This window comes from Oncorhynchus tshawytscha, linkage group LG01, assembly GCF_018296145.1.
Source record: "Oncorhynchus tshawytscha isolate Ot180627B linkage group LG01, Otsh_v2.0, whole genome shotgun sequence".
NCBI lineage: Eukaryota > Metazoa > Chordata > Actinopteri > Salmoniformes > Salmonidae > Oncorhynchus > Oncorhynchus tshawytscha.
This window is the reverse complement of record NC_056429.1, coordinates 39470575-39486772: the sequence shown is the minus strand read 5'-3', so window position 1 is coordinate 39486772 and position 16198 is coordinate 39470575. Positions and strand designations below refer to the sequence as shown.

The window sequence follows — 16198 nt, the reverse complement described above, 5'->3', positions numbered from 1 at the left end:
ACTTTCCTATTGACTTCTCTCTCACAACAATCTTGTACAAATTCAATCCAGTCCAGTCAAGTCCAGTACAGTTCAGTACACTCTCTCTCTCTGATCAAGTCCAGTCCAGTTCAAAACACTCTCTCTCTCTGATCAAGTCCAGTCCAGTTCAGTACACTCTCTCTCTCTGTCTGTCTGTCTTTCACGGTTCTATTCCATGTCTAGTTTGGCTAATCAATGCGTTTTATTGCCACTCTAGAGAACACCCAGTGGATGATTGATATTACAACAAATCCACACAGTTTCTAACAGTGCGTAATCGCCTCTATGAACATGGATTTTCAGTCTTGTTTCAGTTGCCTTCCTAGCTCTCAGTTTGGCTGAAAGAGCCTGGTATTAGCAGGGGCTGGGGCCATACTCTTGGGCATCCCCTCCAATGCGCCAGGAAAAATGCCCCAGCTGCCCCTTCCTCTGTCACACTGACATACACAGATACACACGGGGACAGTCAAGGTATACTGGTGGCATAGCTTATGAATACGGTGCATATATTGGTGGCATAGCTTATGAATACGGTACATATATTGGTGGCATAGCTTATGAATACGGTACATATATTGGTGGCATAGCTTATGAATACGGTACATATATTGGTGGCATAGCTTATGAATACGGTACATATATTGGTGGCATAGCTTATGAATACGGTGCATATACTGGTGGCATAGCTTATGAATACGGTGCATATATTGGTGGCATAGCTTATGAATACGGTACATATATTGGTGGCATAGCTTATGAATACGGTACATATATTGGTGGCATAGCTTATGAATACGGTACATATATTGGTGGCATAGCTTATGAATACGGTACATATATTGGTGGCATAGCTTATGAATACGGTGCATATATTGGTGGCATAGCTTATGAATACGGTACATATATTGGTGGCATAGCATGTGCATAAGCATGTCATGAAATGCACACTAGAGCTTTTAAGGTAGTACTGATGGCTGGTGAATATACAGTGAAAGGCATGTCCTGGTGCATGCATGGATGGCATAGCTCATGCAGTTTAAGCTCGTACTAAAAGGCACGACACAGCACGTGCTAGTGCATTAATTACGTGTAGCAAGCTAGATGCGTGGATTACAGGTCTAGACATGTGCTCTTCCGATATGTGCAGTGCAGTATATATGCTATTGCTATGTACACTAGAAACAGTTTGCCTATGTATCTAGTGGAGCATGGCAGATAATGGCTAGTAAATGGATATTATTCTCTAGACATGTGTGGCAGGGTGGACATGTATTACACAGAAACACAGTGGGATACACAACTCTATTCCCCCCTCTGTCCTATGTGTCAGGGTGATAGTAGTGAGTCCTTTCCAGAGAATCCGCTCCAGGTCATAGTGTTTGCCCTCTGTTGTCAGAGAGAGCACAGCTCCTCACTCACCAGGGGGAGGAAGTGCTAGCTGGACTCACAGAGTGTGAGAGAGAGAGAGAGAGAGAGAGAGAGAGAGAGAGAGAGTGTGTGAGAGAGTGTGTGAGAGAGAGAGAGAGAGAGAGAGAGAGAGAGAGAGAGAGAGAGAGAGAGAGAGAGAGAGAGAGAGAGAGAGAGAGAGAGAGAGAGAGAGAGAGAGAACAAGAGAGGAGAGTCACGACTAAGTGTTGGATTTTGACATTGACCTCACTGCTGCAGTGTGTTTGGTGGTAGTTGATGGGTTAGTTGATGATTCTTTTTGGTTGTTTATGGTGTATGCTTGAATGTTGCATTTGTGACAGTGGAAGTTGGTTACTTTATACAGTCGGTGTTGTGTGATTGATGTGTGTATGATGGTGATTTGGTGTGTGTGTGTGTTGATACGTGAGTTGTGTGTTGTATGTGAGGCGTGTGTTTGATGGTGCTGGGTAACTGGGCTGTTGGGGCTATGTATCGGCGGTCCCCCTGTCACAGAAGCAGGGCCCACTTTGACTTTAGCGAGGACGTCGTCAAGGGACTCCATGCCTCCAGCCACACTCACAGGTCAGACCGATGATATACTGTACCTCTCTGCCTTCCCATCTCTCTCTCTCTCTCTCTCTCTGTCTCTGCATCTCTCGTTCTCCCTCATCATTTACCTGCCTTTCTGTCCTTCACCCTGTCTCTCTCTCAGATCTTTCTCTCATGGTTCTCTGCTATTCTCATGTTCCGATTCGTGTGTGATGTGTTGTCAGTATGCTCATTTCATCTTTACAGTGCTTGTTATGCTTGCTTTTCAGTCCTCACTCTCCCCTCTATGTGCCTCTCCCTCTTGCTCTGCATGGACAGATCCCCCCCGATACAGTCTCTAGCTATATCTCTGAAGTGGATTAGGAATATGAGTTTGTGTGTGAGGGAGGGAGTGAGTGAATAATATAGCTTGAGTGTGTGGCATTTGGTTTGTTTACACACACTGTTGTGGTGTGAGTCTATATAGTAGGCCGTTCTGGACTACTGGTCTATCCAGATTCAGCTGTGCTACTGTTACCTAAAGCTCACCTCCAGTACTGTCCCTGATGTAATGCAATTTCCTTAACGTAGCCCGCTGATAACGCAACTAAACACTCCCAGCAGGATGTGGACTAGCGCTCCACTGTTCCACTGTGCCTCGCAAATGTTTCATGTCACCCTTCTTGTCTATCCAAGCGCGTGACAGTTATTCTCTCCAACACCGCTTTGCAACTGCTTATGTTTACATGGCGCAAACACAGTATGCTCTACAAAGCCAATATTGCTTATGAAGAGTTATTTCTGTTTTGAATGGATTTGCATTGCAGGGATACACACATGACTCTTTCACGTGACTCTGACCAGGAGTCATGGTGAAATTGTAGATTGTTGTTGTGGGGAAGCAGAGAGAGAGGGGGCAGCAGGCAAGACGTGCATGGGTCCAACCCAGCCAGTTCAGTAGCAGGCAGCCTTGGCTGAGACTGGTTCTGTGGTCCCTCAGGCCTCTGGCTGCAGATATCTATGGATGTAGGGCCACTGGGCTCTGGGGTAGTACAGGTTCAACCACAGCAGCAGCATTGGGTTCTGGCTGCAGGTCTCATGGTTAAGGAGTTTCTCCATAGCCACAGCAGCAGTACTGACCTGTTGAGACTCCAGCCAGACCAGAACCCACCTTTTAAGAACCAAGGTTTCCTGTGGAAAGTACTGTACAGTCAGTCAGTGCATGTGGAAGTGGAAAGAACCACACAGTCAGATGTGTGTGTGCGTGTGCGTGCGTGTGTGTGTGTGTCTGACACGTGACAGGGATAGTTAGTATACACTTGTGCTTGTCTGTTCATGTGAGCACGTATCTGTGAGGAGTTTGTGTGTGTTGTGATACTGTGGTCTATCTGAGTTTGCTTTTGCATACATCCTGTAGGAAGCTGTGTGCTGGTGATGATGGTGATTATGACAACACAAGAGTGAACAACATAGTGGGAAGTGGTTGTTGAATTACTACCAGGAGACTAGGGAACAAATCCTGTTTCGGACCACCTAGAGAGGTTTTCCCTTCACACACGTACGCACGATTACGCAGACAGACAGACAGACAGAGAGGGAGGGAGGGAGGGAGAGGAGTGAAGGCTAACTCAGAGCAGAGTTTAACCTAGGGTAACTTGACTTTGTACACAGCCCATAGAATGAATGCTATTTAAATCAAGTTCTGTTTAGTTACGCAGCCAAGCCATGGAACACACTCTCTCACCTGCTCTCCCACTTGCTCCCTGCTCTCTCTCTCTCTCTCTCTCTCCCCAAATCATGTGACATAGTGAATTATGATCTGACACGACTAACCGTAAGTCTCTCACAATGAGGACGTCTGAAAGAGAGAAAAAAAAAATGTAAATAAGAATGCTTTGTTTGTTGTTGTTTATTCAAAAGCGTCCTCTTATTTGCATATCCTAGCATGACGGCTTTGCAACGTCATAGTTTCTGCATTCTAGATTCGGTTTGTTGGCCGCTTAAGTGTGCATTTGTAAATTCACTCTAAAGTGTCAAAGTGCACTCTGGGCATTCACAAATTCTGAGCGTTGTCATATTGTTTGTTTGTAAATTGAGTGTTCAGAGTGTACACTGAACACTGGCCGAGGAGTACAGCTGATACGAGCGTTCTGACCGTTCTGACAATGGCAGCCAAGCACCCAAGCTAACAGGCTAAAGTTGGCTAGCTTGCTAGCTTCTTCCAGGCACAAATGAGAGAACACGTCACTCTAAACATTTTACTTGCCCTAGCAGAGTAAATATCTTGGTTAGTTATTAACTGTGTAACTGGCAACAATTTCATTTAGTTTTTCAGCCAATGTTTACCCACACCTGTCATAACAACTGAGTTTAGGATGTTTGTAAATTCCTCCATTTTTTGGGCGCTCTGGCACTCTCAAACCAGAGTGCTCTGAAATCGGAGTAGATTGCCAGTGTGAAATTACTTCAACCGAATTTTCATTCTTGAGCATTTTCAGTGTGCCATCTCCAGATACTTCCACCTCATTTCTAATTCATCAACTGAATATGTTTCTGCTTACTACACTGCATCTCTTATCATGTCAAAGGTCGAGCCCTTTATTCTTCCATCATCAAGGCCATGTCCATCAAACTGATGCAGAGCTATGGTGGTTGTATTGTAGCAGACGTGTGTAGTCTCTATTCTCTGACTCGGTCACGTGTGCAGAGTGTGGGCTGGACTGAGTTTGGGAACTGAACGCTCAATGTTCTTCCTTCCCACCACCAGAACCATGCAGGCCAGACTAAGCTTTGGAAAAACACACTGATTGGGAATTCCGAGGAATTCGCCCTTTTTTGCCTCCGGTCCCAGGAAGTAGCCTGAAGGATTTGGCAAAGTTTACCACCAAAAAGAGTTGAGTGATGAAATGCAGTCACTACACCAGAAGTGATTGGTGCTTATGTTGTCTCTGGCTTTTCAGAACACTCAACATGTTGAACTGTGTATGTCTGCTGTGTGTGTGTGCATGCTGTGTGCATTTTGTCGTGTCTGACACCTCTGTGGCTGTTTTCCTCTCTGTGTTATAAAACTGCCGTCTCAGTCTGGCCGTGTAGACTGTGGTACCATGGAGACAGACCCGTCCTGTTTATCCATGCAGCTCTAGTAGTAATTCCACAACAGGAAGTCTCAGTAAATAGGCCTTCTCAATGATTCCCTCAGTGTTTTCTGACTCCCATCTTACTGTACCTGGCTGAGAATGTGTACTAATTACTGCATGTGCGCATTTACTGTCTACATTACTGTCCACTGCTTTACTGAGAACATTTTTGATTTAAAATAATGTGTGTGTTGGTGGGATTTCTCTGCATATCATGATGACCCTTACAGAAAAACCACATGGATTTCACATGTAAACACGTGGAGTGTTCCAAAAACACTTCATATTATTATTTCTATTACCCCATCCACCACCTCCCCTCTTCAGATTACAGCTCTTCTACTACGTATACAGTACGTAGTAGACCAAGGAGCTGGTGGATAATAGGAGGCTTTTTACAGCAACAAGGATGAGGCTGCATGAGTTGGATATACAGTACCAGTCAAACGTTTGGACACACCTACTCATTCAAGGGTTTTCCTTTATTTTTACTGTTTTCTACGTTGTAGAATAAGAGAGAAGACATTGACACTATGAAATAACACATGGAATCTTGTAGTAACCAAAAACGTGTTAAACAAAACAAAATATAGTTTTATATTTGAGATTCTTCAAAGTAGCCACCCTTTGCCTTGATGACAGCTTTGCACACTCTTGGCATTCTCTCAAACAGCTTCATGTAGTCACCTGGAATCCATTTCAATTAACAGGTGTGCCTTTTTAAAAGTTAATTGTGGAATTTCTTTCCTTCTTAGTGTGTTTGAGCCAATCAGTTGTGTTGTGACAAGGTAGGGGTGGTATACAGAAGATTTGTATTTGGTAAAAGACCAAATCCAGATTATGGCAAGAATAGCTCAAATTATCAAAGAGAAACAACAGTCCATCATTACTTTAAGACACGAAGGTCAGTCAATGTGGAACATAAAGAACTTTGAAAGTTTTTTCATGTGCAGTCGCAAAAACCATCAAGAGCTATGATGAAACTGGCTCTCATGAGGACCGCCACAGGAAAAGGAAGACCCAGAGTTACCTCTGCTGCAGATGAGAAGTTCATTAGAGTTAACAGCCTCAGAAATTGCAGCCCAAATAAATGCTTCACATTTCAAGTAACATACACATCTCAACATCAACTGTTCAGAGGAGACTGTGAATCAGGCCTTAATGGTAGAATTGCTGCAAAGAAACCACTACTAAAGGACACCAATAAGAAGAAGAGATTTGCTTGGGGCAAGAAACACGAGCAACAGATATTAGACCGATGGAAATCTGTCCTTTTGGTCTGATAAGTCCAAATTTTAGATTTTTGGTTCCAACCACCGTGTCTGTGAGATGCAGAGTAGGTGAACGGATGATCTCCACATGTGTGGTTCCCACCATGAAGCATGGAGGAGGTGATGTGATGGTGTGGGTGCTTTGCTGATGACACTGTCAGTGATTTATTTAGAAAACCAAGGCACACTTAACCAGCATGGCTACCATAGCATTCTGCAGTGATACGCAATCCCATCTTGTTTGTGCTTAGTCCCACTATCTTTTGTTTTGACCAAGAAGGATAGTGTTGGAGTACTGCATCAGATTACCTGGCCTCCACAATCACCTGACCGCAACCCAATTGAGATGGTTTGGGATAAATTGGACCGCAGAGTGAAGTAAAAGCAGCCAACAAGTGCTCAGCATGTGGGAACTCCTTCAAGACTGTTGGAAAAGCATTCCAGGGGAAGCTGGTTGAGAGAATGCTAATAGTGTGCAAAGCTGTCATCAAGGCAAAGGGTGGCTATTTGAAGAATCTCAAATATTTTGATTTAACACTTTTTTTGGTTACTACATGATTCCATATGTGTTATTTCATAGTTTGTCTTCACTATTATTCTATAATGTAGAAAATCGTAAAAAATAAAGAAACCCTGGAATGAATAGGTGTGTCCAAACTTTTGACTGGTACTGTATATAGCATTCTGTTGGTGGCAAAAAATGTTCAGAATCATTTAAATTGAAAAACTCAGTGTTGAATCAAGTGTTTTTATTATCAGTTCATAAACCATGTGCTCTGGAATCGGTACATCCAAAATGTCTTCCCATTTATTTCGCAGTTTCATTTTTGTCCTCAAATTAATGTGGTATATTTTCCTATTTATCCCAAATATTTTCAGCCAATTTGTATCTTTAATATATGGCAGACAACCAAGTTCCCTACCTTCTCCCTCTTCCACTTTCTTCCTCATTTTTGTGGTAACGTTGCAGTCGGTTGGTTATAAATTTGGATTGAGCAGACATTACCATATATTTTCAATAGCTGCTATGTGACATAACTCCATTGTTTCAATTCATAATATCATTACACTGTTTTATTCCGTAAAGAATAATTTTGTTATTCATCAGTATATTTGAGTTTAACAATAACATTTATTCTTCTCTCGAGGATTAAACTGAAATTGTAACCAGCTTTGTATGGATTGTTAAAGGGCGATACTTTAAACAAAATTACATTTTCAATTGGTCGTAAATGAGAAGTTGTAATCTGTATGAAGGCCGTGTTTGAACAAAAGATGAGCCTTAATTAATAATCTACTGGAGAACCATTTTGGGTTTAAGTATAACTTCTGTGTGAGTGAAGCTTTTAGTGAGAGGTTTAAAGCTTTAATATTTCATCATTATATCCCCCCCCCCCAAACTCATATTCGTTATATAAATAGGCACGTTTAACTTTGTGTGGTTTAACATTCCAAATAAAATGAAATATCTTTTGCTCATACGATTTAAAAAACGAGTCATCTGGAGTAGGCAGCGCCATTAGTAAGTCAGTAAACTGTGATAGGACCAACGAGTTAATCAATGTGATTTTTACATAGACAAGTATTTACCTCTCCATGTTTGCAGAATCTTGTCTATTTTTGCAAACTTCCTATTGAAATTTGTGGTAAGTTCATTAATATTTTGGGAGGTAGGAATACCAAGTATGCCTACTTCACCATCCGCCCATTTTATTGGTAAACTACAAAGTAGCGTAGACACTTTAACGACCCAATATGTAATATAGTAAACTTGTCATAATTAGGTTTTAATCCAAAGAGGCAAGAAAAGTGATCAAGATCTTCAATGAGACTCTGCAGGGGTCCAGATTGCGGGTTTAAGATTGACACTTTTGTTTTTATTCCCTGGATTTCTAGGGGAACATTGATGTTCATGTTGGATTTCATTTTTATAGCTAGCATTTCAATGCCCATAATAAATAGAAAAAGCTCAATACTTTGAGAAGTAACCATTATTTACACCTGAGTTTGCTGTACGTAACTTTAACCCGTTGTATAAGAGAATCACCTAAATTAAAGTAATCCAGGCATTTATATTTAAATTATAGTCGCACTTTATCAAACGCCTTTTCAAAATCTGCTATGAAGATCAGGTCTGGTATCTTTGATGTTTCATAATGTTAAATTGTTTCAAGTAATTGTCATATATTATCTCCAATATATCGTCCACGTAAAAAAACCTGTCTGATCAGGATGAACAATATCTGGTAAAACCTTTTTTAGTCCATGTACTATGCATTTCGACCAGGATTTTCGCATCACAACATTGAACATTTAAGAGGCCTCCTGTTTTTTTTTTAAATGGACTGGATCTTTATACTTACCACCTGAGTCCTGTTACAGTAGTAATGAAATCAGACCTTCTTGTTGAGTACCTGAAAGTCTACCATTTGTATAAGAGTAATTAAAACATGCTAATAATGGATCTTTGAGTACATCAAAAAAAGGTCTGATATACCTCTACTGGTATACCGTCAATCTCAGGTTGTCCCCAATGAGAGGTGGGTGTGGAGTCAGGCGCAGGAGAGAGTAAAGGAAGGGCATTCATTTTACAAGCCCAAAGAACAGGACCACAAATAACCTGTTCAACAGAACACACGAAACCGCAACCCAAAGAAATGACAGTAAACGAAACAATCCCGCACAAAACCAAGAGGGTAGGGCGAGATTAAAATACCCAACTAATGAACCAAAATGGGACACAGGTGAACGACAAGACAGACAAAACCAAATGAAAAGGAAAAAGGATCGGTGGCAGCTAGTAGACAGGCGACGACGAACGCCGAGCGCCGCCCGAACAGGGAGAGGAGCCACATTTTATTGCTTCAAAAAGTTCCTCTGTAAGTTGGCCTTCACACAGGTCTTTCTGTAAATTTGTTAATTTTACATGTATTATTATTATTATTAGGAAAGAAGTCCTTACAGTTGACATCATTCAGTGGAAATGGAGGAGATTGAAAAGAAAACATATGCTTAAAATATTTTGCTTCCTCTTTCAACATAGAATTTGGTGAATCATGGATGACTCCGATCATTTGTAACGAGTTTCCGTAAATTATTTTTGGTAGCATTTCTACGTTGAAGATTCAATGTAGTGCATTTAAATTTTAAAAATCCATCCAATTCGCTTTATTGATCTTCTTGAATAAGTACCTCCCATTCTTTTTGTTTTTCCTCTAACCTATTTTGTACCTTTACAGGACAGTTGTCATTACCATCTACCTGCGCTGTTACTTACTCTATTTCCATTATTAGTCTAATCTCTTTTGACCACAACCACTTTTGTTTTAATGTGTATAGTATTGGATGGCCTTTAAAAGTACATTTAAAAGTGTCCCATACAATAAGGGGATCTGCTGTACCTATGTTGTGCAGAAAAAAAGTACATTATGAATTATTTTGTCTTAGTTAAGAACAAATTGTCATCCAATAGGTTTTGATTCAATTTCTAAGTAAATTCTGTAAGAGTTATATGGAGGCCAATTAGATGGTCTGATCGCATTCGGTCTCCTATTAATACTTTAAAAAAACATTTTTTATGCCAGCATGAATGAGACCAGGAAGTAACTAAGATGTCCAGCTTGATCAAAACACGTTTTATGTGATTGCGTGATGTTATGTGAAGTTAATGTGATAACATGTGACATGTAAAGCAACATGTGATAATATGAAACTACACATGTGAAAACGTGATCACGTGAAGTGTCCCTAAAACACATTTTCACATGACTTCACATGTGAAATCATGTGTTTTATCTGTAAGGGGAAGTCCATAGCCCTTCAGTCATTCCCCAATCCCCATGTTTCATGAGCTAAACAGACTTAACCTGACATTGCCCACTGTCTTTGCTCAGTGCTAGGGAAAGAGTCTTGTTTGCTCTCTCCTGGCACTCTCTCAATGTCATTTTTCTTAGTCTCTCTTGTTACTGTCTTTCAGTCAATTCAGGTCCCCGAATGATCTCCCTCCTACTTCTTGACTCTTCACTCACTTCCTGACTCTCTACTATTCTCACACTTGCTCCCTCTATATCGCTCCCCATTTCCATGGTATATCCCCCCATCAAGACTGTTGTTAAGGCGGGATGATTCAGCTGCATCATGGGGGAAGGATGTACTGTATAAGTCACACAGAGGTAATTGGGATCACTTCCTGGTTGTTTTTGCAGAACAGAGACAATACAGTACTTAATACTTACTGGAAATGATGGTTTCTACTGTACACCGTTTCTCCTCATCCTCACTTCTCTGAAATGAGAGCATAGGTTGAGCTATAATTCTGGTCCAGAGTTTTTCCTGGTCAGGTCACATATTAAGCTAAAACTGTCAACCCCCCCCCTTTCACTGTCAGGTTGGCATCCACCATTTTGCATTAATGTATACATTCCAGTGGCAATTGAACTGTTGTTCCCTACTCAGGCTCCCAGAGCTGATTTAACCATGGATGTTTCATGTTTCCGTCACATCCACGTCAATGTACTCCATGACCATTCTGAGCCTTTCAGCAGAGGCTCACACATCGGACTCTACCAATCATAGCCAGGCTTCCTGGTTGTGGTGTAATCCTGACCCCTCAAAGCTCATCATTTAATCCCTGCAGTAAGGGATTTTGCTTTTGCTTGTGTATATCAGCCAACGAGTTTGTTAAATAGTTCCTTCTTCTATCTCTCTAGTCAGAAAACAGGAATCGTTGGAGCTAGTGGGAATGATGGATGGAGGAAATGGTACAAAACATTCTCTCTCTCTCTCGCTCTCTCTCTCTCGCTTCTGTGAAAGACTCTCCACACTTTGTTGTGTTCAGGCAGCCTTATGGCTCAGTCAGTCTGATGTCCATCTTGGACTGATATTTTGGGGTAATAGGGCAGGCTTAATTCTATATGTTCTCACTTTGATTAGTGTAGGTGATCACATTGCCCCGTACTGTCCAAACAGAGTTGACATTTTGCTTACTGTTTACTTAATAAGGGGGTAGTGGTAGTGAAAGCCATGTGTTTCAGATGCCCTACAGTATAGTGCCTTAGCCTCAGTAACCTTATGTAATTCTTTCATAAGATTACTTATCACTAATACCGCAAACACTGGGCCCAGCACAGCCTGCTGTGTGTGTCCTGTTGTTTTCATCAGAGGTCAGCCCTGAGGTGTGTTTTGATCTTCTGTTAATCTCTGAGAGGTTGTTTTGGTCCCTGTACCGGGTCCGCAGAGAGGAAGTGTTACCCACTCTGTCAATTTCGGTCATACAGTACAATTTCAAAGTTAAAGGGCTTGTCTTTTTGGAAATTGAGCTCCAATTTTACTGCTGGCAATGTCCTAAACATTACCCTGCCATAGAGGACAGGCCTTCTGACACACACACGCGCGCGCACACACATATTCACACATTACGGTGTCCTCCTCAGGCCCTATCCAGATCACATGCATCAGTGGCCCCAGGCTGGTTTCCTCAATCAGGTGGTGTGTTTTAATTATTTATCTTCTCTTAACTCTGATTGGCGGTCTTTCATGTGTGTGCGTGTGTTTGTGAGAGTTTCAGAAGACCTCTGCCCTCCTCTCTGCTGAGCCTCCTGCAGCGAGGAGTAACAGAGGTCACCACTCGTTTCCCCCTCTTCCCCGTCGTCTCCCACTTGCTGCCTGGGAAAACCTTGAGACTTTTTAGAAGATATCTCTCCCGGGAATGTTTGTCAAGATCCCTCTCTCTTTTCCTCAAACCCCTATCAGTGGCGGAAAAAGTACTCAATTGTCATACTTGAGTAAAAGTAAAGATACATTAATATAAGATTACTAGTAAAAGTGAAAGTCACCAAGTGAATTTTACTTCTGTAAAAAGTATTCAATTTTAAATATACTTGTATCAAAAGTAGATGTAATTGCAAAAGTAAAAGTATAAATAATTTCAAATTACTTCTATTAGGCAGTCCAAACGGCAGAATTGTATTGTTTTTTTTAGTTTACAGATAGTCAAGGGCACACTCCAACACTGACATAATTTACAAATTAAGCATGTGTGGTTAGTGAATCTGCCAGATAAGAGGCAGTAGGGATGACCAGGGATGTTCTCTTGATAAGTGTGTGAATTGAACCATTTTCCTGTCCTGTTAAGCATTCAAAATGTAACGGAGTACTTTTGGGTGTTCTGGAAAATGTATGGAGTAAAAAGTACATTATTTTCTTTAGGAATGTAGTGAAGTAAAAGTAAAAGTTGTCAAAAATATAAATAGTAAAGTAAAGATAACCCCAAAAACGACTTAAGTATTGCTTTAAAGTATTTTTATGTAGGTACTTTACACCACTGACCTCATACCCTGATTGGATTAGCAACGTCTGTCATAATTTCTTTCTTTTTTCCAGTTTGTATCAGTTAGGCCTATAGTTTCACGATGTGTCACTATCCTGTCCATGACTGATGAAACCAATGATTGGCATTCCGTAAAAAAAGTGTCAGTGCAATATAATCCTGATTGTCATCCATGCTCGTGCTCTTTGTCATGGGTTAGGCCATCTACGTATTGTAGTCTAGACTTTTGTCAAGACCTTGAAACTTTTAGATTTAGATAAACTTTTATTTCACAAAGGAACATATTAATTTGTGGTGTCAGTGAGTTGCACATACAAGGACAGGCAGGCGCTCAGGCTTCTGTTCTGTACCTGGCCTGTAGGTGCAAAGTATTAAAGATAATAAATCCTATTTAGGAGACACTTTTATCCAAAGCAACTTGCAGGATCGAACCCTCAACCCTTGGTGTTGCAAGCGCCCTATTCTACCGACTGAGCCACAAAGGACCAGTAGAAAACATGTAGTAATTGTGTTACTAACATTGTTGTCTCTGTGTTGTGTTGCAGCTTTGATGTGGAGAATGGCCCTTCAGCCAGCTGTAGTCCGTTGGACCCCTCGGCCTCTCCCGGGTCAGGCCTGGTTCTACACACCAATTTCCCCGGACACAACCAACGCAGAGAGTCCTTCCTGTACCGCTCAGACAGCGACTACGACCTCTCGCCCAAGTCCATGTCCCGCAACTCATCCATTGCATCTGAACTGTATGTTTTCACGCACGCACCACACATACATGTACACACACACACATACAGATACACACACAGACACCATGAAGTGATCTGAATATGTGTTCCATTGTGTTTGATCCATGTCCCCTGGTACAGAGGTACATCACATGACACCCGTTTCTATGGAAACTACTACCACTAATAGTGATGAGTGGAAAAAGTGCTCCAAAAGAGGCTAATTTGTAACCCGAAATGACCAAATGTAATGACAGATTCAGCCGATGATAGAAAAATCTTAAAGACCGTATTACTCCAGAAACAGAGCAGTTGAAAGAAGTGGAAAGTCCTTTAACAAGGAACATCCAGTGTTTGACCTAACAACATTACATTCCAGTAGAACAAGTGTTACTTACTTCCTCTGTTACCTAAATGAATTCTGGGGATATTTAGTCACGTCAGAGTGTAACTGGTTCTTATTGCTTAACGTCTTTATGTGACGAAGTCCTATTTTGGCACTGATGTGCCAATGGGCCTATCATGCAAAAGGCCATTTGAGCTCTGATCTGATTGTGATTTGCCTGTGGAGTCGGTCGGTCGCAAGATGCCTATTTGGTCTCCATGGCTGAACTACAGGCACAGTTTAGGGAATTGGGACTTTCGTCACTCGCCCAGACTTGGCCCAGTAACTAACTTGACACATACTTTCATAATGACTACCTCATTAGATGTGGTTTAAAGTAACATTCCTGCCCCTGGTGTTGAACCAATGGACTGATGGAGCCCATTCACCCTGATATGTGTTCATGGTACAGTTATAAATGCTTTCTTAATTATGTTTACGATGTGTTGCTGACATGTTTTTGTTTGTGTTTACAGACATGGTGATGACTTGATAGTAACGCCTTTTGCTCAGGTAATTATATTCTAATCCCACCACATCTGTCCTTTTCCTCAATTCTGTACTGTAGCACAGCTACATTCAGACCACTTTGAGAAACCCAGCCCAGTGACTCGGTACTGTCCTGTGTGCTATTCAAAATGGATGAATGTGTTCTCTTTCGCTCCAGGTCCTCGCAAGCCTTCGAAGTGTAAGAAACAACTTCACAGTCCTGACCAATGTCCAATGTGCTTCCAACAAGTAAGCTTCTGGCCTTATTGGTGATCTGACTGATTCATTTAGACCACAATATAACCACAATATCAACTGGTATATATAAGGGATAATCAATGAGGGGCTATGCGTTCTATGGACAATAATGCATGACGTGGTGCTAACCTATCAGCGCGGCGCTCACCCTTCCACGGAGTTGCATTATTTCCAGAGAACGCATAGAGTTGATTATCTCGCTTATCCCACTGCTATAATTTTACACGTTTGCTACTAGACGTGTTCAATTGCCGGTAAGATATGTGTTCAACATCCACTGAAGTAGCTAGCAAGTTTACCAGATAGCTACAGTAGTTGTGGAGGTAACCAAACAAACAGACTTGCCAGCTACTTATTGACTCAAGACATTTCAGCTTTTCATTTTTGATTCATTTGCAAACATTTCTAAAAACATAATTTCACATTGACATCACGGGGTATTGTGTGTAGGCCAGTGACACACAATCTCAGTTTAATCCATTTTATATTCAGGCTGTGACACAACAAAATGTGGAAAAAGTCAAGGGGGGTGAATACTTTCTGAAGGCTCTGTATTGTGGGGATATTGTTCCATATTAATGGATTGGAGAGTTTTGTTGATGTGGGTTGGTGCCTGTTTGATGACATCTGGATGACATCAGATTTAATGAATTCATTGATATAATTAAATCCATTAAAAGTGCATCCATTTTTGTACTTTTAAATGATTCATATGAAGCCATTGATTCTTAAAAAATGTAACTTAGAAATGCCTCATGATCAACGGTCTTACCCCATCAGAACCCAAAATACACGCTTTTTTTATTTCATTGTTTGTAAACAATGTAATTGTAAACAAACCCTGTATAGCTTCAAAACCTGGTTAAAACTATCATTTTGATATAATGGATAGTCAGTCCTTGCATCTATGTATTTGAGAGTGGTTACATTTCTCCTGTCCCATTCCTCAGCTGTTTACCAAATAAAGACTGACTATCTCATAATTATGACTTACTATCTCATAATACCGCCTTACTATCTCATACCTCCTAATCAGATTTCTTTATTTTGGTGGCAGGAACGGGCTTCCATAGATCTGGGAGGAAATATCAATCAATCAAATCTATTTATAAAGCTCTTTTAACATCTGCAGATGTGAATCATAGCATAAAACCCAAAACAGCAAGCAATGCAGATGTAGAAGCACTGTGGCTAGGAAAAACTCCTTAAAAAGGCAGGAGCCTAGGAAGAAACCAAGAGAGAGGCCAGTCCTCTTCTGGCTGTGTCGGGTGGAGATTATAAGAGTACATGGCCATTAAGGCCAGATTGTTCTTCAAGATGTTCAAACATTCATAGATGACCAGCAGGGTCAAATAATAAATAACAGAAAAGAATGTACATGTGCTGTAGCTTGTATCTTCATCCACAAGAGGACAGTATCCAACTATTCAACCCAGCTGCTGGCAATTTTTGAAGACCGCGTGGTGTGAGATTTGCTATTGTGAATTTTATTGCCCCCTGGCACAACCCCTGGACAAGATTACATTTAAAGTATGCTAATTTAAAAAAATAATATTTATTATACGTTTTTTAATATATATGTTTTTACACTTTATTTAAACAGTAAGGAAATTAGATGGGGAGACAGTGGGAAGGTTGGACGTAGGGATTGA

The 16198-nt window shown here is 41.1% G+C and overlaps 1 protein-coding gene across 1 annotated transcript in view; it reads left to right on the top strand.

The window, feature by feature from the left end:
• Positions 1-1656: 1656 nt before the first annotated feature.
• The window catches only part of LOC112250607 (cAMP-specific 3',5'-cyclic phosphodiesterase 4B-like), an 82128-nt gene continuing 67586 nt past the window's right edge, over positions 1657-16198 (top strand). Inside the window, exons 1-4 of the mRNA XM_024420897.2 lie at positions 1657-2010; positions 13238-13432; positions 14276-14312; positions 14467-14537. Of these exons, the coding sequence (XP_024276665.2) occupies positions 1886-2010; positions 13238-13432; positions 14276-14312; positions 14467-14537 (428 nt within the window). The 5' untranslated portion in view covers positions 1657-1885. The remainder of the gene's footprint in view (positions 2011-13237; positions 13433-14275; positions 14313-14466; positions 14538-16198) is intronic.